Genomic DNA, 27,756 nt, shown 5'->3' on the forward strand with positions numbered 1-27,756 from the left:
AAACCCAAGTCTCTTACAAAAGTCTTCTGCATTGGCAAGCAGATTCTTTACTGCTGCATCACCTGGGAAGCCCCAAAAATAGTGGATGCCAATACATATTCTCGACATTTTAAGAAATCTTCAAAAAGTAAATACATTTCTAAAAATACATGTACCTTGCCATTCATTCAATAAACATGATCTGTTTTAAAATAGATCACAAAAATTCAGTTTACCAGAATTCTATACCTATTTCCTGACTATTTATTTCAGTCTTAAATCTGACTTTGTATCAAAAGCAGTAGTTTAAGAATTTATTCATAAGAGTAATCCCAAGAGTTACTGGGTAGCTTTCACATTATTTTATTCCTTATAAATCTAAATCACTACAAAGTCTCAACCAGTGGTTCCTTGAATCAGACTTATATCTAGGAGGGTCCTTAAAATGTGCATGGGCCCTATCTAAGAACTAATGAGTAAAAATCTTCCAGAAAATTTTTTTTTTTTTTTAGCTTCCAGGTGATAATATGCAGCCTAGACTGGAAGACTCTGCCTTGGATCACCAGACCAGTGGTTCTCAACTTATAAAGTACATCTGAGTCACTTGACAAAACTTTTTAAAAAAACAGGAAAAAAAAGAAAAGCAAACAGATTTGCTTCAGTAGTTTGAGAGGGGTATCCAAGAACCAGTATTTCAAATAATCTTCGCAGGTGGACCACAAACCACTCTTAAGAAACAATGCACAGATTTGTCGGGTTGTGAATGAGCACATTCAGCAGTTTAGGTGACGTCCTGCCAGTACTCACGATCCTGCCACCCCTGTAGTTTTAACTAGTGTTTTGAGGGTAACACTTAGCCTTTAAAAATAAAATGTATTTCTACTCTTACACATACGGTCAAAGTCAAGTGAACTGTGAGATCATAATTCACTAAGGAAGGAAAAATCTTTAAATAGACTGGTTCTTAGCACTTAACGTAAATCTAAAAGCTTTCTCCATTCTGGGATGTGATCAGAGGTAGTGCTTCCAGCCCACCAAATGTAATGTAGTTTATGAGAGACACACATTCTAATCATAATCTGTAACCTAACCTACTCTGTACAGTCTCTGTGTAACAGAGATTGGACATCAGTTGGATATTAAATAAAACTAAAACAGTGAATAATACACTCTCAATTTAAAATAATGAAACTTCATAATATTTCCCTCACATAATAAATTTCTACATTTAATACTGGGGAGGGGGGGATCTAGAAAACACCAAGGGTATCATGCTGCCTCCTTTGTGAAGAAGCTATTTACTAGTTTTCCACCATTTTTGTCACTATCTGTAAAATGGATAGTTGCCATGTATAATTCTACTTTAAGAATTTTTTTTTAAAGCACAAAAAAGTAACCACACGTAAGGCCAAACAGCAAATCAGAGGATAGCTGGAAATAGCAGTAACACTTTCCACTTGGGAAGTCAAGTTCATTATCTTATCAGCTTCACAATTGTATCTCACAGAGTGGGATGACTAAAAATTATGAATATTTAAGTGCATTTGTGTGAAAGCTACACCACCCTCACCCAACTTTAGGAATAGATATAATCTACTTTGAACCCAAGAACTGCATAAGAACTAAACAGCAAAAACAAAGCTAGGAAGCAGATAAAAGTATATGGTCAGTGGAACCTCTATGGCATCTTGTTCACCTATCCTATGTCTAAGATGCTAATATTTCCTGTGTACATACTTTTTTATCATGTTCTTCACAAAGGCTTATACCACCTCTTTTCCAGTGGCATATGTGATTAAACAGTTGGCATTTCTTAACCAAACAATGAAAAGGCAACTGCCAAAACCCAGTATTGTATTGTCAGAAAGGCGAATCATTTCATAAAATAAGAAACTGAAACTTTCAAATCCACAGTTTTTAAGAAGCTAAACAATGCATAATAAATTTTAACCATTTAAAGAGTCTAGACTATTAAAACAATCAAACCATTTTTCAGTTTATAAATGACCTAAGGCCAAAATAATGAATTTAAAAATTAAGCAAAACAAAGTTGAATACAAATATCCAAATATCCAAACCAGGCAACATTATGTCTTCTACTTAGAAAAAAAGCTTCTTGAATGGCTGAAATGAAGAGAGACAGCACTCCTGGAAAAGGATTTCAAAGCAGAACACAGTGGTATAAGGCACTACCTTAACATTAAGTCTACACCGGATGGTCTTAAATCCAGAACATGAACAGGAAAAGGAAGGATACAAACATCTGACTTCTCACGTCCTTTTAGCTGGTTTGGCAGTTAACTGCTTTTCTCTTTCAAATTCCTTCTCTCGTTGCTGCTCCCTTTCCAACTCTTCTTTTTGCCTCTTCTGCTGCAGTTTAAGTGCTCTTTTCTAAGTCAAAAAAAAAAAAAATTAAAAGCCAAGAGAACAAAAGGCTTACAGGTTATGGCCTAGTTTAAAAGCAGTAGTGCTAGTGGCTATGGGGAGTGCAACTGGGAGGCACGAACTACTGGGTGTAAGACAGGCTCAAAGATGTGCTGTGCAACAGGGGGAATACAGCCAGTATTTAGTAATAACTGTAAATGGAAAATAACCTTAAAAAATTTTTTTTTAATTTAAGTAATGGTGCTTTTATATAGTAATAAATTTCATATTTAACTTTTAAATTTGTCTTGGCCAATTTTTTTATTGAAGTATAGTTGCTGTATAATATAAGTTATAGGTATACAATATAGTGATTCACAATTTTTAATGTTCTAGGTAATTTAAAATCTCCTTGATACAAAAAGTTTGTTACTCAAAACTCCTATTAAATGACAATTACAGTGACATATTCAGAGAATGTGAGCCCACTAGCCCAGCTATTAGTAGAAAAGCCCAGTGGTGTTCATAAGAATGTGTTTTAAAAGAAACTAATGTACCATGAATTAAGTATGCGCTTGTATATGAATATATAAAAAGTCAGAAAATGAATTCTGAAGACAAAGAGACAATCCTCTACTTCTATAAAGACTGTAAAAGATTTTTCAACTCACTTTTAACTTGGATGTCTTTTCATGAAGCATCAACATCTCTTTTCTTATATTCACCAACTTGGCATGATAGTGTTTAGCTTCAGTGAACTTAAGATGGAAAAGTAAAATGAAAAGTCAACTTAAAACAGACTGAAATATCAAAATGGATAAATAAACCAACATCTAAGTTATAGTTCATTCTTCCTAAATTAGTCAAAACTTTTGAAGCTTTAATTATCTCCACATTTTAATTCCAAAAGTTCAAATTTAATTTAAACCACTAGTAGGGCTTTTGAGAATACTGGATTCAGTTCAGATTGATTAAAAAGTTACTAAACAGACGTTTATATTGTGTACAAATAACATTTTGCCTTAAAAACATGCAGTATAATCCTGAAATTTTAGTAAGACTATCCAACAAGGGTACCAGTTTCATTCAAGAAAAGTAAAACACTCTGTACTGCCTTTACAAGGGAAAGACCGAGCAGGGTACACAGGACAGTTCCCATCTGGAAAAACCAAGCTGCGGCCAGAGAGCCCTGAGAGGGCTGTGGACAAGTTTGGTCATGTTCTTTGGGTTTCTGAAGTCAGACCAAGGGGAATAACCTTTGTAAGGACACTTTTCTTTCCAATGAATGATGTACAAGACTTTCCATTTTAGCCAGAGATAGGAGAGAAGGAAAAAAGCACTTCTTTCTCAGGAAGCAAGATGACAGAGAGAGAAGATCAGGTAACAAAAACGAAAGATGTGTCAGTAGTGAGCTTAGCAGCCTTAACGTAGCTACAAGTAAAGTCAGAGTCTGATGAGCTCAAGAGCTTACAGACCCTCTTCTCTCTCTGGCCTTCTATTATCAATTCCTACATGACAATCAAAACCACTCTTGGGCTGAGAGAAGGAAAAAGACTTAGTTTCTGCCCCTTCAGATGGAAGCAACAGTATTACATCTTCTTGGTTCTTTCATTTATCCTTAATTCATTCAACAAATATGTGCTCTGCTGCTATATGAACTCAGTGGGAAAGACAAAAGTTGGTGGGTTTTGCCCACTTCTTTCAAAAATCAGGGACTACTGAGTAGGAGACTGTACTTACGACCACACATCACTGCCTAACACTAGAGAAGGTGGACTTGATTTTCGATTGTTATAAAAGGAAAACATTAGTACTGGCTGTTGACCACCAGACACCTGACTGCAAATATCTTTTCTTGTATTCCCATATTTCTAGACAATGATTTTTGTAAGACAATAAATTTATTCATTATAGATATTTACGCCTGCTCTGTTTACTTGGAGGAAAAAGCACCCGTGGAGAATAAACAGACCTCAATAAACAAGAAAAAAAAAAAAAAAGGAAAACATTAATCAGCCACATTTTTCCAATGAAAAGTCCATTTTTTGACATATATATGAAAGCCCACAAAATCATGCAAACTACACTATTTCTAATGTTCAGGGTAAAGAGAAAGGCAGCCACAAGTTCCTTATTTCTGTCAATTCTCCATTTCTTAAAATAAAGTGTATCAGTTCCTCTCATCAAAAAGCTAAAAAGCTTCTGGTGAAATTCAACTGTTGTCACTTATATTCAAAGATACAAAGGGTCCATGAAGGACAGTCAAACAGTCTCTTTCAGCATTAATTTGTTATAGCATTACAAAAATACCATACAATTAAATAAATGGTAATTTTAAAAACCATGTACCTGATAAAGAGAGAGGGTCTTCCTTAAGGGGAAAAACAGCACCCCCAAAATTCCTTTTGTTTACTTTTCTTTATTATCTTTACTTATGAGCAGATCTACTCCAGACTTTCATATACAAGTTCAATTTCCTATCACAAGTTTAACATCTGAAAGTTAACAATTCAAGACAATAGAAGATCTAATAAAGTAAATCAAGGTTTCCTGTTAAACAACACATTCTAAATTTTATTAGAGAAAAAAAATCTCAAACATACATAAATACAAAATTGGGAGGATAAAACTATTTCTAAAACAACCTGTCTCTAAGCTGTTGTCAAATAAATCATACTTGAGAGTAAGTGCTGACTCTGTGATCCCACGGACTGTAACCCATCAAGGTCCTCTATCCACAGGATTATCCAGGCAAGAATTCTGGAGTGTGTTGCCAATTCCTCCTCCAATGGATCCTCCTGACACAGGGACTGAACCCACATCTCCTGTGGCTCCTGCATCGGCAGGTGATTCTTTACCACTGAGCCACCTGGGAAACCCCCAAATCATACTTACCAAAGCATTAATGTCCAACATAGAATGACATTCTTTAAATTTTGAAATTTCTTGTTCCAGTGTGTCTAATAATACAACTTGGTTTTGTCTGAAACAAAAGCATACAGCCAAAATAAACTCGATATACTTTAAGTGATTGTTCAGTAAAAGGAATCACATTCATCTTGGTTAATGCTAAAAGTAGATTAAGTTGGAAATTATTGACTTTCCAACGCTTATTTAGTTTAACATAACCTTTTTCAAAATAATATTCCAAAGCCACATTCTGATAACTAAATATGTCTTTTATTCTGGCCTCAATTTCAGAATCCAGTAACATCAAACTATTTTTAATTATTTTATTACTTATTTCTAGCAACTCTCTGTATTATCCCTGAAAAAGTTTTTTTATACTATCTTGCCCAAGAATCTGATGTTTTATATATATTAAAATTGTAACATTACCATAAAGGAAAAGAAGTCATGAATTTTTAGATTAGAGCTGGGAAAATGCAGTATCAAGGGATAATAACCAGTTGAGTTATCTTGGAAATTTAGTTTTTCTGGACCTAAATTCATTTACAAAGTAACAAGGTCACATCAGGTAATTTCTAAGATTTCTCATTAAAATCTGATTCAAAACTTTCTATTGGGGAAAAAAAAAAAAAAACCTTCTATTGAGGAAGGGAAACCAACTTCTCTGATATTCTTCTCCAGATCAACCAATGCTAGGATCACAGGAATAAGTGACACGGCGGTGGGGGGGGGGGGGTCATTTAATTAAATACTGTGAAGAATAATATAGACAAACAAAGGTATGACATGATGTGCTTGCAAAACTATGTTAAACAGAGAACAATGATGACAAAAAGAAATAGCAATGAAGAGACTGAAGGTCAGTTATAACATCTCCTCATTCAGCACACAAACCCCACAGGTCCCAAGTGTCCCTTCAGCTCTGACTGGAGATAACAGAGGGTGAAACACTGAATGGATGAGAGGAGAACTCAGCAAGTCAATGATCCAAGACAAGTAGGACAGCAAAAACACAGTGTTACAACTGGAAAACACAGAAACAGAAAGAAACCAAAAGTGGGTTCTTCCGAAAAGACTGATAAAATTTATAACCTTCTAGCTAGACTAACAAAGAAAAAGAGGAGACACAACTCACTAACATAATTTATGGAAAGGGAGTCATCACTACTTATCCCATGGACGTTAAAAAGGATAATAAAGGAATACCACAGATAGCTCTATGCCCACAAATTTGATAACTTAGAATGGAAATGACTAATTCCTTGAAAGATACAAACTACCAAAACTCACACAAGGAGAAACAGATAATCTAAGCAGGCCTATACTTATAATTAGCAACTTTCCAGAAATGAAAGTACCAGGAAAGATGACTTCACTGACAGTTTCTACCAAACATTTAAGGAAGAAATTATACCAATTTTCCACCCTCTCCCTTAGAAATGGAGGCAAAGGAGGCCCTTTCCAATTCATTCTATGAGGCCAGCATTATCCTAAAGTCAAACCCAGATAAAGACAAGAAAGGAAGGAAAACTTTAGGAAGGAAAACTAAAGGAAGAAAGGAAGGAAAAGTTTACAAGAAAGGAAAACTATAGACCATTATCTTTCACAAACATAGATGCAAAAATCCTTAACAAAATACCAACAAATCAAATCCAGCAATGTATAAAAAAGAATTATATACCACAACCAAGTGGGATTTATTCCAAATACACAAAGCTGGTTCAGCATTTGAAAATCAATCAATGAAACCCACCACATCAACTGGTTAAAGAAGAAAAATAATATGGTCTTATCAGATATAGAAAAAGCATATGACAAAGTCCAATACACATTCATGATTAAAAACATTCTCATCAAATTAGGAAGAGAGAAACTTCCTCAACTTGATAAACAATATCTTTAAAAAAAAAAAAATAGCCACAGCATCTAGTAAGAAACTACATGCTTTCCACCTAAAGATCAGGAACAAGAAAAGGATGTCCACTCTCAGTAATCCTAGGCAACACTGTATCGGAAATCCTAATGCAGTAAGACAAGAAAAGGAAATAAAAAGTATACAATCAGAAAGGAAGAAATAAAACTGTCTTTATTCACAGAAAACATGATTGCCTATGTGGAAAATCCCAAAGAATCAACAACAGAAGAAAATTAGGAATGAAAATATGAATACAGCAAGGTTTCAGAATACAAAGTTAACATACAAAAGTCAGCTGCTTTCATACATACCAGCAATGCATAATTAGAATAAAAAATCAATACCACTGACAATAATCCCTGTCAGATAAAATATACTTTGGTATAAATCTAACAAAATACATATAGGCTCTATATGCAAAAGCTATTAAAGTCTAATGAAAGAAATAAATGAGATCTAAATATGGAAGATATATTCTAAGTACATGGAATAAAAAACTCCACATGCTAAGATATCAATTCTTCCCAACTTGATCCATAGGGTCAATGCAATCTCAATCTAAATCCCAGCAAGTTATTTTGTAGATGTCAACAAACCGATTCTAAAATTTACATGGAAAGCCAAAGACCCAGACTAGCCAAGACATACAGAAGAAAAATAAAACTGGAAGACTTATATTACTTACATTACCAAATTTCAAATTTCATTACAGAAACTACAAAAATCAAGATAGCATGGTATTACTGAAAGAACAGAAACACTGATCAATGGGATGGTCTAGAAAGCTCTTAACTTGACCCATAAATTTCTTTTTTCTTTCTCTGAAGTCTGCTTCAGCTCAGTTCAGTTCAGTAGCTCAGTCGTGTACAACTCTTTGAGACTCCAAGGACTGCAGCCCGACAGGCCTCCCTGTCCATCACCAACTCCTGGAGGTTACTCAAACTCATGTCCATCAAGTCGGTGATGCCATCCAACCATCCAATCCTCTGTCGTCCCCTTCTCCTCTCACCTTCAATCTTTCCCAGCGTCAGGGTCTTTTCCAATGAGTTAGTTCTTCACATCAGGTGGCCTAAGTATTGGAGTTTCAGCTTCAACATCAGTTTCCAATGAATATTCCAATGAATATTTAGGACTGATTTCCTTTAGGATTGACTGGTTTGATCTCCTTGCAGTCCAAGGGACTCTCAAGAGTCTTCTCCAACACTATAATTCAAAAGCATCAATTCTTCAGTGCTCAGCTTTCTTTATAATCCAACTCTCACATCTATACACGACTTCTGGAAAAACCATGGCTTTGACTAAACAGACCTTTATCGGCAAAGTAATGTCTCTGCTTTTTAATATGCTGTCTAGGTTGGTCATAGTTCTCCTTCCAAGGAGCAAGCGTCTTTTAATTTCATGGCTGCAGTCACCATCTGCAGTGATTTCTAAGCCCAAAAAAATAAAGTCTCTCACTGTTTCCATTGTTTCCCCATCTATTTGCCATGAAGTGATGGGACCAGATGCCATGATCTTAGTTTTCTGAATGCTGAGTTGTAAGCCAACTTTTTCACTCTCCTCTTTCACTTTCATCAAGAGCCTCTTTAGTTCTTCTTTGCTTTCTGCCATAAGGGTGGTGTCATCTGCATATCTGAGGTTATTGATATTTCTCCCAGCAATCCTGATTCCAGCTTGATTCATCCAGCCCAGCATTTCTCATGATGTACTCTGCATGTAAGTTAAATAAGCAACGTGACTATATACAGCCTTGATGTACTCTTTTCCCGACTGGGAACCAGTCTGTTGTTCCATGTCCAGTTCTAACTGTTGCTTTTTGACCGGCATACAGATTTCTCAGGAGGCAGATCAGGTGGTCTGGGATTCCCATCTCTTTATGAATTTTTCACCGTTTGTTGTGATCCACCCAGTTCAGGGCTTTGGCATAGTCAATAAAGCAGAAATAGATGTTTTTCTGGATCTCTCTTGCTTTTTCGATGATCCAACGGATGATGGCAATTTGATCTCTGGTTTCTCTGCCTTTTCTAAATCCAGCTTGAACATCTGCAAGTTCACAGTTCACGTACCACTGAAGCCTGGCTTGGAGAATTTTGAGCATTACTTTGCTAGCATGGGAGATGAGTGCAATTGTGCGGTAGTTCGAACATTCTTTGGCATTGCCTTTCTTTGGGATTGGAATGAAAACAGACCTTTTCCAGTCCTGTGGCCACTGCTGAGTTTTCCAAATTTGCTGTCATATTGAGTGCTTATCTTTCCTTAACACTTAAGAACTTTACTAACTGCTTATTTATCATATTCAATTGTTATAAATAGTAGCTGAAATTACTATCATCCTCATCATCATGGTCCAGATGCCTAAGAAGATAAATGGGGCTATTCAAACACTAAATTTCAGCCAATGTCCTCACCATTTACACTTTCCATTTACTTGATTCCCAGCTTTTTATACATAAAGTGTTATCTAGATGTGTTTTGCTTGAAGAGTTGCTTACCCTCCTTCAGTCTATCATACATTATCCAAACTCACTCACAAAATCTTTATGACTTTTCTGCCACAAGCACTGACTGGCATTAAAATGTAAGACATAACACACACAAGGAATAAAAAAATATCTCACTTGGAACTAGCAAAAAACTAAGAATGTTACAAACTCCCTTAACTACAGTAGGGTACCACATGTAATAGAACACAGTATCATCTTTGTACTCATTTATCATCTCTGTACTCATTTATCTTCTTCAAACCCAAGGATTGTAACACTGGTTACTAATATTTACAAAATAGACACAGTTGTTGATTACTCCTCTCCTTTTGCCCTAATAAAGGTTTGTGAGATCAGTTTTCAAAGAGTAAGCCTTGGGGCAGCAGCTGGTCATGGCGAGTTTAAAGCTGACCACCACAAACAAGAAATAACAGGCCAGTGTGGGCAATTCAGAGAGGTCCTAACCCAAGAGGAATTAGAAACTCAGATATTTATTTCTGGGTGGGAACTGATAGTCAGTGTAATGTCTGCATACTGACCACACTCTGGGTTCACACTCTGATCACACACTATGGGTTCCATTCTCCCTTATCCTGTTCCTCTCTTAGCTTATTCCCCAATCTTATAGTTAGCTAGTAGAGCTACATTCCGTTAACTAGGACTGAAATGGGTCATCTCAAAAAGAGGTAATTGGAAATTTCTGGCAACTCATGTGAACCAACAATAGAAAACAAATATGACTCTCATGGAGACAATTTTGCAACTCTACTCAGAAATAGACATAAACCCATTTGCAACATTCCCAAGAGACAGTACTTTCCTAAAATAGTGGTTAGAAACCAAAACTAATCACTTCTTAGAAGACACCAAATACTCTAGGAGCATTCATCTCACTTTTTACATTTAAATCACAGTATAGTATATGTGTAATTTAATTACTCCATGTCCATTTGCTATCACAAAAGATAAAGAAATACTCTATTGTATTATATGCTATAAAGTATTATCCCTAATACAGTATACACTTTACTTATACAGTAAATTATGACCATGCCAGAAGAGAGATGAGGGCGTCAGTGTTTTTTGTCAGCTCACGTGAGTTCCTGGAGAGCTTGTTTTGATCTCTGCAGATCTGGCAAGTAGTGAGAAAGCAAGCCTTCTGCCAGTTGCTCCACAGCTTTGTCTTCTATGGTCAAGTCCTCTATTAACCCTTCATCTGGAGAAGTGTCACTTAAACCTGTCCCCGAGCAAAAAATCATATTTAAGAAGCTTTTAAACTGACACAGGGATAAGAGAGTAGTAGGGATGGGGGGAAGGAGGCTGGCAGTGGAGCTCAGAGTACACACACAGAGGATACTATAAGTAACTTTTTTTTTTTTAATTTTACCTTCTGAGAAGCCTCTATAAATTAAGCTATGAGCACTCAAAAATAAATTTAAGTTACTAGCACAAGGTTAGGTCTAGATTAAAAGAACATTAACACACGCAATTTCCATGTTTATGTATTTTTCAGGGTAGAGGATTTAGAGTTTTCAATGAATTATTAAAGGAGTCTGAGGCCTAAAAGGAAGGAATAATCACTGAATGGAAGCAAGAAATTCTTCTTTTCCAAATTATACATATTTTAAATGCAATGCCTAAAAATATTCGATGGATTGAAATGGATAAACATTTATTTTGCAGATAGCCTGATATATTACTTACACGTAAAAGGACAGTTGTTTTGTCAGCTGTCAGAGAGCAGGAGAGAGATTTTCTAAGAATTTCTTCTCTCTTGAGAACAAGTACCTTAATTTATCATAGAAGATAGTGTATAGTAAGCATTGCTGTGTAAATCCAGACATGATGCCAGGAAATATTTTATTCATACTCTTCCTTTGAATAATAACAGTGTAAGCCCTGTGCTGTGCTAGGCATTCAAAAATGTCTAATATGAATACCCATCAATCACTACTTGTACCAAGAAAGATACAAAACATTTTCTAAATAGGGTTCAGTGATTGTAAGATTTTAGAATCACTGGTCTAGAATGAAAAAAAAAAAATGGTGAATGGTCACATTATTAAAACTGTAGTACAAAGCATTTTAAAACTAATATTAAACTCTGAAATACCTATTTTTAATCATAATCTGGTAATAACCTATAATATCAAATTAGGTCATTATATAGAATACATTTACCACAATACACTGTTTATAGCTCTTTTCCAAGTATAGTTTTTACCACAGATTTAAATTTTGGCAAGACTGAGAAAAACAACATGCTGTCATATATTCAAAATTAGCTTTTAGAGATCAAAATAAAATAGCATGGTTTTTATTTGGATCCTGAGAAACACAGGAACAAACTGGATTTCCCTAGGTTGCAAGGCAATATTAAAACAAGAGCTAGCTAGAAACTGAAGCACTCCACAAATGAAATAAAAATGTAATGGGAAAAGTGACGTATGTACAGATATTGCCATTGATGTACCATCAGATGGGAACCTAATAAAATATATCTGATGATTCATGCCACTGCTAAAGCCTTCTTTACAAAATAGTGCAAACAGCAGCAACTCTCTTTAAAAAAATATAGAAAACAAAAGTATCACAGATAAGCAGAAACAAATAAGAATATTTCAACCTTAAGGAAAAACAACCAATACACCTTCCTTACGCTATATAAACATTTTAATTCACAGACACTACCCTCCCCCCCACCCCAACCCCAGACTTCTGGTTAGTACTTGGAAGAGTTTAGGTTACTTGTCTTTTTACACACATTTATTCCCTAAGTTCAAGGTACTTTATTGTCAGAGACAAGAAACTTTTGCTGCATGTATACTGTATGCACTAGTTTCTGAGGTCACAACAATAAATGAGGCAAGTCCCCTTCCCTGAAAGGGCTCAATACAGGGCAATCAGAGAATGTGAGAGGTGCCCTTGGATGAGAGAAAGACTACTTTCACCAGGGATATTGGGGACCAATTCTAAAGGAGGTGTGGGCATTTGAGCTGAAGCTTGAAGAATGGGATAGAATTTTCATTTCTTTCTTTTTTCTTTCTTTTTAAATGTTACTCATTGTAAAAAACTTAAAATACAATAGAAGAGGGCATAACCTGAAAAGTAAAAATATGCCTTCTCGCTATCTTATTCCAGAGAGTCACTCTGGAGTGTTCTTAAATAGCCTTCAAGAAATTGTCTTTGCAAACTCATGCTTAAACCCTGTTTTATCACAAATGAAATATTGCTTATACTGTAACTTTTCTCATAAATATGTATCTCAGGTATCGTCTGTATCAACATAGATGAATTTACTCCATTGTTTTTAACATAATACAACTCTACCATATTTTGTTTAACCAGTTCCCTGCTGTTATGGACTGAATGTTTGTGTCCTCCCCCAAAATGTATACACTGAAATCCTAACCTCCAGTGTAAAGGTATTTGGAGGTGGGAGTCTTTGGGAAATAATTAAGTTTAGATGGGGTGTGAGTGTAGGGCCCCCATAATGGGATTACTGGCCTTAAAATAAGAGGAAGAGAGACCAGTACTCTCTCCTTCCACCCTGTGAGGGCACAGTGGAAGGCAGCCATCTGCAAGATCTGAAGAGTGTCCTCACCAGGAACATATTTTGCTCACACCTACACCTTGGACTTCACAGCCTCCAGAGCTTCAAGGAATAAATATCTGTTTAAGCCACCCAGTCTATGTTATTTTGTTACAGCAGCCCAAGTAGACTAAGACACCTACAGAAAATAAGACATCTATTTCACTTCTTGCTATTTCAAAGAATGTTGCAGTGAGCAGTGCTTGTCTTTGCATATTCATGTCACTGTTTCTGTAAAATAAATTCTTAGAACTAGGTTAATGGGACAAGGGGTTTATGCATTTGTTAACAGACATTGGAAAACTACCTTCCTAAGAGATGGCACCAATTTACACTTCCACCCACAACCTACAGAGGGCTATCTCCAAATGGGGAAGAATTCTAAGACTGGAGAAGGGATGCAACAAGAGTAAAGGAAGAAGCATAGGATTGCTCTGGAAAGAGAGGTTAGTTTGGGGTGTCTGGAGCATGGGAGATGTTCAGTAGTGAGCTCTAAGACTATGCGGCCAGCGATGACGACCCTTGAGTGCCAAGCTAACGTGTTTGGCCCTTAATTTAGTAAGGAGCCATTTATGGTTTCCAAGCAAGTAAATGACATGATGGTACCTATATCTTGGGGCAGTGATGTGACAGTGTGATAGATGGGATGGAAGAGTAAGAGACTGGAGGTGGACTAGCCTTACAACTGTTATTGTTAAAGGGTGAAAATACAAAGGGGAGAAGGAACTTGTAGGGTAGAATCCCTTGGAATAGATAGGGGTGGGAGGAAAGAGTTAAGAATAATGTCAAAGTTTCAAGAGATCATGACTTGGCACCATTAATAGGATCAGACATCTACATTTAAGTACATGCTGTAGGGTAAGATTAGTGCAAAATGACCATGTTAAAGTACCCAGAAAGCAGATGTAGGAGCAAGCAGCAGAGACCCAATCTGCATTTACATACAAGGAAGTCATATTTATAGAAGCAACTTAGGAAGGTGTGAAGAGGGAGATCACTGAGGAAAAGCATGACCAAGAAGACCTGAGAGCACTATTTCGCGGTAAGTTCTGTATTTCTGGAACAGGAAGTACAAGTAAAGGCACGTCCAAAGTCCTGCAGCCTTTCGTATCTAGGGTTCCTCATCTGAACCACAGAACACAGAAACTGTTTCTCAATTCTCCCAAGGATGGTGCATACACATACATAGTACCATTACGGATGCAGTACAAGTCGATTCATTACATTCAACAGATGCCGTAGGCCATTCAGGTTTAAATCTTTCCTTGAATTCGGGTTGAAAAAGACTGCAGGATGAAACAGGGATGCAATAAGGTCAACAAGCAAGACAAGCATTTCATGAGTGAGTGGTAAGTAATACCGGATACCTCAGCTCTCTGAATAACAAACCAATCATCCTGGCAAATCCATCTTCAACCACTAACTTGTAACAAATAGCCAACAGTGTGCTGGAGTCAATAAGCAAATTCAGAATGGCTTCACTTTCAACCCCCACGAAAAGCACCCCAAACGCCATCTTTTCCCACCCCGCCTCCACCCACAAGATCTCGTTTCCCGCCCCCTCCTCTGGGTAGGAAGGCCGGCAGGGCAAGGTTCCCTTATTCCGCGCTAGGGCCAGAGTCTCGGGTCAGCAGCTGCTGAAAGCAACTTACTCCCGCTGGGCAGCCCTGAGACCCACCCACTTGGGTGAGACCGCCGCCCCGCCCAATAGCACTTACCCGGCGTCAAGTCCCCGGCTTCCAGGCCTTCGGGTGGCCCTGCCAGGACCCCGTCCGGGGAAGGTGGCCCAGGGATACTCATGTCCCTCCCGCTGGGAACAGGGAAGGGGCTGTTGCACAGACTGTCAGACGCAGTGAGGAAGCGCCGAATGCGTGCAGAGCCCACCCGGACAGAAGCGACGGTCGCACCAGGAAGTGACGAAGGCGGAAGATGGCAGGCTCAGGGCACGTGACCGCGGACCTTCCCGCCCCCCCCCCCCCCAACAGCCTTTTATCCTCCCCGCCGCCCCCCCCCCCCCCCCCCCCCACTTTCGGCGCTTCTCGGAGTTCCAGCTGAAGTGCTAGTGGGGTGGGGACTGGGAATCTGATAAGTCAGCGGCCGCGGGCCTCGAGTCCCCGACTCTGGTGGTCGGGGGGCGGGATGAAAAAGGCGGTGTCTGGAAGGGGCTAGGTTGGTCTCCAAGACCAGCGAGCTGTGTGTTGAGCCTGGGCCAGTAGTCGGACTTTGATCAGTAGACCAGGCGCAGCTTTTCATTTTTGTGTCCTTATTAAGGAAATACCTTAAGGACTGCAATTTGAACCCATTAAAAATTCACATTTAGCTCTCTTCAGCCTTGCTAACTAGGAGTTTGTCAAGATTCATCTCTCCTCTTGTTGATTGTAGGTGAACTGTGTAAGGCCTGCCTTGCAGCATCTATTAATATCTACTGAACAAATTCAGCCAAATTACTGTAAACTGCACTTACTGACATCCTATGGGATGATGTCATGAATTTTTATGAAAAACAGAAATGGGCAGAACCTGCCTCAGACCAATAAAATGATTACCTCCTTACTTTAAACCCTCTCACTTAAACTGTAATAGTGGCCTCCTACATGGGAAATATATGGGGAAACAGTGTCAGACTTTATTTTTGTGGGCTCCAAAATCACTGCAGATGGTGACTGCAGCCATGAAATTAAAAGACGCTTACTCCTTGGAAGGAAAATTATGACCAACCTAGATAGCATATTCAAAAGCAGAGACATTACTTTGCCAACAAAGGTCCGTCTAGTCAAGGCTATGGTTTTTCCTGTGGTCATGTATGGATGTGAGAGTTGGACTGTGAAGAAGGCTGAGCGCCGAAGAATTGATGCTTTTGAACTCTGGTGTTGGAGAAGACTCTTGAGAGTCCCCTGGACTACAAGGAGATCCAACCAGTCCATTGTTAAGGAGATCAGCCCTGGGATTTCTTTGGAAAGAATGATGCTAAAGCTGAAACTCCAGTACTTTGGCCACCTCATGCGAAGAGTTGACTCACTGGAAAAGACTGTGATGCTGGGAGGGATTGGGGGCAGGAGGAAAAGGGGACGACAGAGGATGAGATGGCTGGATGGCATCACTGACTCGATGGACGTGAGTCTGAGTGAACTCTGGGAGTTGGTGATGGACAGGGAGGCCTGGCGTGCTGTGGTTCATGGGGTAGCAAAGAGTCGGACACTACTGAGCGACTGAACTGAACTGAATGTTGCACCTCCAAATTGCCTGTCCAAACAATTTTCTATTCAACAGGCAAATCTGTTTAAAAAAAAAAAATGAGAATTTATATCAAGCCTCAGAAACTTGCTCCCCAATTACCTTATCAGTGCATTCACACCCCTTCCTCTTTTGGCCTTCTCTCCTCTCAGGGTTAGGTGCTCCTTACTACCTGTGGTAAGCAGAACAATGCCCTCACCAAAGATGTCCACAGACTTCATCCCCAGAACCTGTGAACATGTTGTTTCACTCAGTTCAGTTCAGTTCAGTCGCTCAGTCGTGTCCGACTCTTTGTGACCCCATGAATCACAGCACGCCAGGCCTCCCTGTCCATCACCAACTCCCGGAGTTCACCCAGACTCACGTCCATCGAGTCAGTGATACTATCCAGCCATCTCATCCTCTGTGGTCCCCTTCTTCTGCTGCGCCCAATCCCTCCCAGCATCACAGTCTTTTCCAATGAGTCAACTCTTCGCATGAGGTGGCCAAAGTAGTAGAGTTTCAGCTTTAGCATCATTCCTTCCAAAGAAATCCCAGGGCTGATCTCCTTAACAATGGACTGGTTGGATCTCCTTGTAGTCCAAGGGACTCTCAAGAGACTTCTCCAACACCACAGTTCAAAAGCATCAATTCTTCGGCGCTCAGCCTTCTTCACAGTCCAACTCTCACATCCATACATGACCACAGGAAAAACCATAGCCTTGACTAGACGGACCTTTGTTGGCAAAGTAATGTCTCTGCTTTTGAATATGCTATCTAGGTTGGTCATAACTTTCCTTCCAAGGAGTAAGCGTCTTTTAATTTCATGGCTGCAGTCACCATCTGCAGTAATTTTGGAGCCCACAAAAATAAAGTCTGACACTGTTTCCACTGTTTCCCCATCTATTTCCCATGAAGTGATGGGACCGGATGCCATGATCTTCGTTTTCTGAATGTTGAGCTTTAAGCCAACTTTTTCACTCTCCTCTTTCACTTTCATCAAGAGGCTTTTTAGTTCCTCTTCACTTTCTGTCATAAGGGTGGTATCATCTGCATATCTGAGGTTATTGATATTTCTCCCGGCAATCTTGATTCCAGCTTGTGTTTCTTCCAGTCCAGCATTTCTCATGATGTACTCTTCATATAAGTTAAATAAGCAGGGTGACAATATACAGCCTTGACGTACTCCTTTTCCTATTTGGAACCAGTCTGTTGTTCCATGTCCAGTTCTAACTGTTGCTTCCTGACCTGCATACAAATTTCTCAAGAGGCAGATCAGGTGTCTGGTATTCCCATCTCTTTCAGAATTTTCCACAGTACAAAAGCATAATTAAGGTTGCTAGTCCCACCAACTGTAAAATGGATTACCCGAGGTTATTGAGTGGACCTAAGGTAATCACAGGGGGCTTCAATCCTGGAAAAGGGAAGCAGAAGAAGAGAGTCAGGGAGGAGATGTGACTATGAAGAATGACTAGAGAGATGCAATGTTGGCTTCGAAAGTAAAGGATGAGGGTTACTGGCCAGAATTGCGGTGACCTCTAGAAGCTGGAAAATACAAGGAAGTGGATTCACCACTAGAGCCTCTAGAATGGAACTCAGCCATGTCTCAGTTTTACCCCAGTGGGATCTGTATTGGACTGCTCACCTACAGAACTCTAAGATAATACATAAATTTGTATTGCCTTAAGTTTGTGGTTATTTGTTAATAATAACATTTGGAAAGTAATAGGAATAGGAATAATAAAATAATGCTGTCTTTCAAACATCCTTTGTTTCATCTGAGCATACTCCCCAAAACTATGCCCTTTCATGCATGGAATATTTTATTATTTTCAAAGTCTTAATCATCTTTCAAGGCTTGGCCAAAAGAATAACTACTGTAAAATCATTCACAATTCCTCCTCCCCTTTCAACTCTGCTTTCAGGAATTACAGTAATAACCTTTTCCCAACTACAAAGCATCCTCCTGCTATTTAGCACTTAATCCATTCTTGTATTAGTTGCTTCTGTTGACTTCCTGTATCAGATTGCAAACTCCAAACAGAAACTTATTCACAGAGCACCAAATAGGTTCTAAATGAATATTTACTGAATGAAGTATTGATTCTCCAGCCCCAGATTCCAAGTATCTGTAATCTCCACATTCTGAATTACATTAGATGGCACTTAATAAATCCTGGTAACCTTAGTTGATTGTCAGCATTATCTCCTAACCAGATACTAAAACCTTTTGGAATAGACCCTTGTTCAATGAGTTGTCTGTAACCCCTTTATCTCTTAGCACAGTATTAAGCATATTACTTGGGTTTTAAAATACTAGATATTTAAGTTTAATAGGTGAAATTAATTAAACATTAAAATATTTTCATTAAAATGTTTTTTAAAAAGAACATTTAAAAGAAGTAATGTTCTTTTAAAGCATTTAAACTTTACTTAGTGTGACAAAAATGACAAGGAGGACTTTATGCCAGACCCATGTTGCTTTTATCTTCTTTTTCTTCTTTATCCCCACAGATTTCAACTCAATGCATGTAGTCCTTGTTGAGGACACTCTGTGTTCCAGCCTCCATTAATCAAATACTGTGCACTTAGTACTGCATGTAACACCTCTCAAAACCAAAAGGTTGGAATCTGATACCAAATAAGTAAACAGTTCATTGAGTTATATACATCTTTTGAAGTACCTTTAATTTCCCCAATGGTAGTGGCCATTCTCTTTTATGCACCAAAGTTATAATCCACTTAAAATAACTGAGTACCTGAGATTGGACTAGGCACTGTAGAGTGTCATTTTAAAAAAAAAAAGGCAAAAATTCTTGTTGCTGTCCACCAGGAATTTATATTCTAGCATTTACATAGTAGAATTAGAGAGCATGATGGAAAAGTACTAAATTATGTGGACAGACCTAGAAGAATATATAACACATCATGATGTCATATTGGTTTCCTATTGCTGTTGTAACAAATTAACACAGACTTGGTAGCTTAACTCAACACAAATTTATTACCTTACAATTCTGGAAGTCAAATGTCCAAAATAAGCCTTTGTGGGCTAAAACTCAAGGTTTTGGCAGGGCTACTTACTTCTGCAGGCTCTGAGAAAGAATCCTCTTACCTTTTTTAGCTTTTGGAGGGTAGCCACATTGCTTGGCTCATGACCCCACCTCACACTGCCTTTTCTCCCTCCACTGCCATTGTTGCATCGTCTCCTCCTCTATTCTGATCCTCTGGTCCTCATAAGGACCCATAAGGACCTGTGATCACATTGAACTTGCCTGCATAACTCAGGATAGTCTCGCCATCTCATCATGGTTCTTTTTAAACATATCAGCAAAGTTCCTGTACCATGTAAGGTAATATTCACAGATTCTGGGGAATTGAAAGTGAACACACTTGCAGGGGAGGGGAAGGCATTATTCAGCCAGCCACAGGTGTGCAGTTGTATAGTGCATGAATGGGAGATAACTAGAGAAAAATTTAAAACTTAATAGAGGAAATTAATCTAAGCTATATCTTGAAGGACAGGTCAATGTAATATGCAGAGCAAATATTACTTAAACCTTCTAACAGGAAAAACAAAAACACCATAAGTAACAAGAATATACTTAAGGCTCAAAGACCTCAAGGTGCTGACTTTTGGGGAAAACAAGAATAACATAGATTAAAGAAAAAGAGAGAAAAAGAGAAAAGTGTTGTATAATTCTTTAGATCAAAAGAACTTACAAAGACAAAAAATAACACAAAATGTGGTCATATTGCTCTGGAGAAGTTAGTCCAAAGAAATGATATCAAGAAAGAGCTAAATGCTGTATGTATTCATAGCAAAAGGAAAAGAAATGCATTGGATTTCAAGAAACTTGAACTCCAAAAGAGGGAAAGCAAACCTATTGCAATAAATACACAAAATATTTTTTCTATTTTTCAGTTTTGCCATTTTCCTTAAATTTTACTACATCATTTTTGCTAACATAAGGGGAATAGCTAGATAGCAGAGTCAAGTAAAAAAATGTTAACACATGAATATTTTCTATTCCTTTTATTGATCAGGGTGTCCTATATTTAGGATACGCTGATTCAATTTTTTTTTAAACTGTCCTAATTTGACCTAATTGTCTCACAGGATTTGCTTGTCCCTTCCCTTCATCTCTCCCCATTCTTTTCTAAAAATGAAAGAAAGAATGGAGGAGGGAGGACAAAAAGATTCAAGTGAGGAAAATGCAGGGACCAGGGGCTGCAGAAGAAAAGGGATGGAAAGGAGGAAGATATATAAGAGAAAGATGTTACAGCCCGTGACCTTTCCTTCTAGTGGATTAAAGTGTTGAAAATTTGAAAACATTCATATAGGGTGCTGTGCTTGCAAAATAATAAAAAGGAAAGAAGGGAATTGGAGGTAGAAAATCAGAGAAGTTGGGACATTAAAGCAAAACAGTTTACCATTTTGTCTATGGTGAACCAACCTGAAAAGGTGTCTTAAGCAGTTTTAACCACTTTTCTTATATTTACATGAGAAATATTCTTTCACATGAGCAAAGTACTAAAATTCTTCCACCCACGGTAACTCTGCTACATTTCCATCACTCCTTTCTTGCCTTATCCAAAAAACATACTCTTCCATGGATTATTTCACCAACCCATTCTTCTAACCTTGCCGCCAGAAAGTTTGTAAAATATATGCAGAGGTCAAAAGCAATGGCCTCTGACATTTTAAAATAGACTCACAAAAAAAAATTTTTTTTTTTAATTTTTGGCTACACTGGGTCTTCATTGCTGCTCAGAGGCTTTCTCTGGTTGTAATGAGCAGGAACTACTCTGTAGTTGCAGTGCGAAGGCTTTTCATTGCAGTGACTTCTCTTGCTGTGGCTCATGACTTACAGCATGGAGTAGTTGTGGCACAGGGGCTTAGATTCCCTGTGGCATGTGGAATCTTCCCAGACCAGCGATCAAACCTGTGTTTCCTGCAATGATAGATTGACTCAAGCACTGGACCCCAGTCCAAAATAGATTTTTTTTTAACACCAGTTTTAGGTTCACAGTAAAATAAGAGAAACATACAGATATCTTCTACTGCACATACATTATCAACATCCCTCACTACAGTGCTGCATTCATTATGATTGATGAATGTACATTAACATGTCATTATCATACATGTACATGTATGGCTGAGTCCCTTCACTGATCACCTGAAATTATCACAACATTGTTTGTTAATAGGCTACACCCCAGTGCAAAATCAGAGAAGGCAATGGCACCCCACTCCAGTACCCTTGCCAGGAAAATCCCATGGACAGAGGAGCCTGGTAGGCTATGGTCCATGGGGTTGCAAAGAGTCAGACACAACTGAGCAACTTCACTTTCACTTTTCACTTTCATGCATTGGAGAAGGAAATGGCAGCCCACTCCAATGTTCTTGCCTGGAGAATCCCAGGGACAGAGAAGCCTGGTGGGCTGCCATCTATGGGCTCACACAGAGTCAGACACGACTGAGGTGACTTAGCAGCAGCAGCAATGCAAAATAAAACTTTTTAAAAAAAGAACCTATCATTATCACCCAAAGTTGATAGTCTACATTAGGAGTCACTCTTCATGTTGTATATTCTTTGAAACTGGACAAGGAAAATAACGTACCCACCACTAGAGGATCATGCAGAATGGTTTCACTGTCCCGAAAGTCCTCTGTGCACTGCCTATTTATTTCTCCCACCCTTCTAATCCCTGGCAACCACTCATCTTTTTACTTCATACTTATGCCTTTTCCAAAATGTCATATATTTGAACTCATATAGTATGTAGCCTTTTCAGATTGGTTTCTTTCACTCAGCAATATGCATTTAAGGTTCCTCCAAGTCTTTCTATGGATTGATGGCTCATCTCTTACTGGCACAGAGTAATAATCCATTGTCCAGATATATCACAGTTTACTCATTCTTTCACCACTATAGGACATCATTGTTATTTCCAGTATTTGGCAATTACGTACAAAGCTGCTGTATACATCCAGGTGTAGATTTTTGTGCATACATACATTTTCAACTCCTTTGGGTAAATACCAAGGAGCAAGATTGCTGCATCATATGGTAAAAGTGTGTTTAGTTTTGGAAGAAACTACCAAACTATCTTCCAAATTGGCTGTACCATTTGCATTCCCACCAGCAATGAGAGAGTTCCTCTTGCTCCATATCCTTGCAAGCATATGGAGTTGTCAGTATTCTGAATTTTGGCCTTCTTATAAGTGTGTCAGTTCAGTCGGTTCAGTCGCTCAGTCATGTCCGATTCTTTGCGACCCCATGAATCGCAGCACGCCAGGCCTCCCTGTCCATCACCAACTCCGGGAGTTCACTCAGACTCACGTCCATTGAGTCAGTGATGCCATCCTAGTTGCTTTAATTTGTATTTCCTGATGACATATAATGGAGAAGGCAATGGCACTCCACTCCAGTACTCTTGCCTGGAAAATCCCATGGATGGAGGAGCCTGGTAAGCTGCAGTCCATGGGGTTGCTAAAAGTAGGACACAACTGAGCGACTTCACTTTCACTTTTCACTTTCCTGCATTGGAGAAGGAAATGGCAACCCACTCCAGTGTTCTTCCCTGGAGAACCCCAGGGACGGGGGAGCCTGGTGGGCTGCCGTCTATGGGGTCGCAGAGTCGGACATGACTTTAGTGACTTAGCAGATGACATATGATGTAGAACATCTTTTTATATGCTTATTTTCCATTTGTATATCTTCTTGGGTGAAACATCTGTTCTGATCTCTTGCCCATTTCTAAATCAGATTGCTTGTTTTCTTGTTGTTTAGCTCTTTGTATACATTGGGTAACAGTCCTTTATCAGATATGTCTTTTGCAAATATTTCCTTGCAGTCTGTGGTTTGTCTTCTCATTCTCTTAATAGAATTTTTTAAATGAAAACTTGAAAGGAGCCCAGGGCAGAATGTCCTCATGTAAAGAGGGCAGATTCTCAAATCTCCCACAAAGACAGCCTATCAGTTTTGACATTTATAGATAGGAACATCTTTCTGAAGTATGTAGCAGTGGAATTAACAAAGGATTTAATGTCAAAAGACATGGTTCAATCATAGCTAAGACAGTTATTAGGTGAATTAGTTAGGAGTTTTTCAGTTTCAAGTGAAAAAGTCCAAACCTGCTTAAGAAAAACAAGGAACATAGTGACTCAAAGAACTTAAAAATGAGGAGTTAATCCAGCTTCAGAGATAGCTATATTCATTTCTTCAAATAAAATCAGGAATTTCTTTCTTTCTTTATCTCTCTCTCTTTCTGGTTCTCTACTTGGCTTTCCTCTGTATTGGCTTCCCTCTAGCAGCTTTCTCTAGACAATAGCTTTAGGTTTTCATAGTCCTTACAGCTCCCAAGTGAAGCCAACTCATTCCTAGAATTCATTTATTTCTCTCTTTTTAAAAAAACCTCAAATTACTTGGACCATATGCCAACCTGTACCTCAGTCTCTGCATTCAGTGGGATATAGTGGGATCTTATAGGCTAGTGTGGGTCATATGTGACAGAGATAGGCAAAGTCCCTTAGACAGTCCTGCTAGGGGTTACAGAAAGACACAGGAACAGTTCCTTAAAGGAAAACCAAAGTCATATTACCAAAATGAGAAAGTAAGCTGGCCCAACAAAAGCAACAGATATCAACTATATCAGTTGTGAGGTTTTAGTCAAGTCACTTCATCTCTGGGGTGTTTTTTTTTTTTTTTCATAAGTCAGGGAAATAATAATACCAGACCCCACTACTGGACATAGTTCTTGTGAGAAACAAACATTCAATAAAACATATGAAAAGATCTGTAAGCTGTGAAGCACTATTGCAAATAACAGCAGTCCCTAAGTACATATTATTTGTCAGAAGAAGCAGTATTATTTCTCTAATTAGTACCTCATTTATGTCAAATGACAAAACTAAAACAATTTAGTAACAAGTTTGATGTCCTTTATTCAAGAGAAGATAATCATGGATTAGGGGGAGTTCAGATCCTTTTGTACACTGAGGGATTAAGTTTTACAGAACATTAGTAGAGGCAACATTGCACAACAAAGGAAACTATAAACAAAACAAAAAGACAGTCCACAAAATGGGAGAAAATATTTGCAATGATGCAACCAACAAGGGCTTAATTTCCAAAACATACAAACAGCTCATACGACTCAATAACAATAACAAATCAAAACAATAAAAAATGCCCAACAGACCTAAATAAACATTTCTCCAAAGAAGACACACAGATGGCCAACAGGTACATGTGAAGATGCTCAGCATCACTAATTATTAGAGAAATGCGGATCAAAACTACAAGGAAGTACCAACTCAAGCCAGTCAGAATGGCCATCATAAAAATGTCTACAAATCTTAAATGTTGAAGAGGGTGTGGAAAAAAAAGGAACTCTCCTGCACTGTTGGTGGAAATGGAAATTGATACAGTCACTATGGAGAACAGTATGGAGGTTCCTTAAAAGGCTAAAAATAGAGCTACCAAATGATCCAGCAATAGCACTCATGGGCATATATCCAGAGAAAACCATAAGTTGAAGAGATACTTTCACTTCATTGTTCACTGAAGCACTATCTAAAATAGTCAGAATGTGGAAGCAACCTAAATGTCCATTGACAGAGGAATGGATAAAGAAGATGTGGTGCATACATATATATGTGACCCCGTGGACTGTAGCCCACCAGGCTCCTCCATCCATGGGATTCTCCAGGCAAGAATACTGGAGTGGGTTGCCATTTCCTTCTCCAGGGGATCTTCCTGAACCAGGGATCAAACCCAGGTCTCCCGCATTGCAGGCAGATGCTTTAACCTCTGAGCCACCAGGGAAGCCCTACATATATATGTGGTGGAATATTACTCAGCCGTTTAAAAAGAACAAAATAATGCCATCTGCAGCAACATGGATGAGCCTAGAGATTATCCTACTAAGTGAAGTCAGTCGGACAGAGAAAGGCAAATATATGATATCACTAATATGTGAAATCTAAAAAGCAGAACAAATGTACTTATGTACAGAACAGAAATAAAATTTACATACATAGAAAACAAACTTATAGCTACCAAAGGGAAAGGGTGGCAGGGATGAATTGGGAGTATGGAATTAACAGATACACAGTACCATATATAAAATAGATAAACCTCGTCCCCCCCCCCCCAACGCACACACCAATAGAAACAAAATACTGACAGTGGTATTGATAGTAAAGGATAATGGAAAAAATCCAAGATAAAAGAATATAGATATAGATACACTGTATATAGTTCCATTATAGAACTATAATGGAAAAACTATGGGAAATATAATGGAAAAATATCTAGATAATGTGTGTACACACACACACACACACATACACTCATGTATGAACTACCAACACCCAAGACTTTCCTTACTCTCAATACCACTATCAGTATTCTGCTTCTATTGGTGTGAAAGGGGAGGACAAAGTGTCTTATTTTCTTCTTCTTTTTAGCATTATGATGTGTTATTCATGAGTAAAGGAATATTCATAATATTGAGTGGAAATCACTTAAAATATCATCAGTGTTTTTGGACTATTAGTAAAACTACTGGTAAAAATGTTATTCATCCAAGAGCTTTACATCTTAAAATTCTCTTTTAATATGCTTATATTGATTCAAAAGGCAATAATTCTTCCACTTTAGAGTTTTCACAAAATTCATTTATCTTAGTATGTAGATATCAAAGTGGCCACCAACCATATTCTCTTTCTATATAATGCATAAAGTGGGATTTCAATGACTATAGGCAACATAACTTATTCCAGAACTCAGCTTTCTTTTTAGGATAGATTTATTTGCTAATAATAAATTATCTTAGCTAATAATAATTAGCAAATTATTATTAGCTAGATATTAATAGCAAGATATTAATAATATCTTAGCAAATTAGCTAAGATAATATTAATCATGCTTTAATCAAAATTACTAAAAGTAGTACATGCTGTAGCTTTCCAAAACAGTTCTTATTTGTTACTTTAAATATTCTCTTCAAAGTATTTCTGTTGCTAGATATAAATAATTTCCAAAGAGTCTTCAGACCAGATGGTGATATGATATATAAAAATTCAGTTTCTTGTAATATGATGAGGTCAGTAATACAGAAAGTTCAGAGTCTCCAATTCCTTTTTCAATTTAAAAATTCCAGTGGATCACCTTAGTTTTAAATTATTGCTCTAGTCTTTGGCCTTCTTATAAATTTCTTGTCAGTGTCTTTTGAACTACTTTATGAAAGTGCTGCCTTTAATTATTCACTTACTTTCATCTTCATCTAGTATTTTTTCTGCACTGCTTACCTGATTTACTAAATGAAAGAGCACATTTAGAAGCATTATTTTTTAAATAATTTTATTGATTGATTGATTTGATTGTGCTGGGTCTTCAGTGCTGCACAGGCTTTTCTCTAATTGTGGCTAGCGGGAGCTTCTCTCTAGTTGCAGTTGCGCGGGCTTCTCACTGCGGTGGCTGCTTCTGTTGCACAGCGTGGGCTGTGGAGCGCACTGGCTTCAGTGGTTGCAGCTCCTGGGCTCAGAGCACAGGCTCAATAGTTGTGGTGCAAGGGCTTAGTTGCTCCGCAGCATGTGGGATATTCCAGGATCAGGGATTGAACCTGTGTCTCCTGCACTGGCACACAGATTCTTTACCACTGAGCTAGCAGGTAAATCCTAAAAGCATTATTTTTAAAGATTTCAAAGCTAAAGATTTCAAAAGATTTTAAAATGTCATTTTTCTTTTTAAGATTTCATAAAAGTCTTAATTATGCGTTCCCAGGAGAAAAATACATTCATTTAATTTACTTAGAGAGATAAATAAAATCTGTGTATATTTCACCATTAGCCTAGTAAAACTAATTCCTTAATGTCAGTGATTGTGAAGGACTTTTCCAGCCCTGGTGGCCCTCAGATCCACTCCCTACCTTTCCTTTTTCTGCTGTGTATCACAGGCTCCTATGTTCCTGGCCCCTGTGTCAACTGACTTCCAGATGGGTTTGGCCAGTTGGGGGCACTGGTAGAGACTGGAGGCTGGGAGATTGAAAGGAGAAAGTAGAGAAAAAATCCCAGTCTTTGTCCCTCTCTGCCTTGAGAGGCAACTGGAGCAACAACTGGCTCTCCTGTCTGGTCCTAGCTCGCCACTGCAGAATCCTATCAGGATTTCAGCTTTGTCAGTCAGGGTCCACTCAGGAGAGAAAATCCATGCAGTAATGTCAATGAAGAAGGCTTAATATAAAGAATTATTCACTATAATAGACACAGGAGTAAGACAGGATTGGCCAAT

The 27,756-nt window shown here is 38.2% G+C and overlaps 1 protein-coding gene across 2 annotated transcripts; it reads right to left on the minus strand.

Annotated features, from left to right (window-relative positions):
• Positions 1 to 831: 831 nt before the first annotated feature.
• Positions 832 to 15,161, minus strand: BLOC1S6 (biogenesis of lysosomal organelles complex 1 subunit 6). 2 transcript variants are annotated; one of them, XM_055538064.1, is made up of 6 exons: positions 14,959 to 15,105; positions 14,426 to 14,526; positions 10,744 to 10,885; positions 5,239 to 5,326; positions 3,015 to 3,101; positions 832 to 2,370 (listed from the first exon to the last, which is right to left on the minus strand). In XM_055538064.1, exons 2-6 carry the CDS (start codon positions 14,433 to 14,435, stop codon positions 2,251 to 2,253), a joined length of 447 nt encoding a protein of 148 aa, XP_055394039.1. In that variant the 5' UTR covers positions 14,436 to 14,526; positions 14,959 to 15,105; the 3' UTR covers positions 832 to 2,250. The 2 variants fall into 2 exon arrangements, with proteins under 2 accessions (XP_055394039.1, XP_055394037.1); XM_055538062.1 differs by lacking the exon at positions 14,426 to 14,526 and having other exon boundaries at positions 14,959 to 15,161.
• Between the last annotated feature and the right edge of the window lie 12,595 nt (positions 15,162 to 27,756).

Source organism: Bubalus kerabau, chromosome 10 (genome assembly GCF_029407905.1).
Source record: "Bubalus kerabau isolate K-KA32 ecotype Philippines breed swamp buffalo chromosome 10, PCC_UOA_SB_1v2, whole genome shotgun sequence".
Taxonomy (NCBI): domain Eukaryota; kingdom Metazoa; phylum Chordata; class Mammalia; order Artiodactyla; family Bovidae; genus Bubalus; species Bubalus kerabau.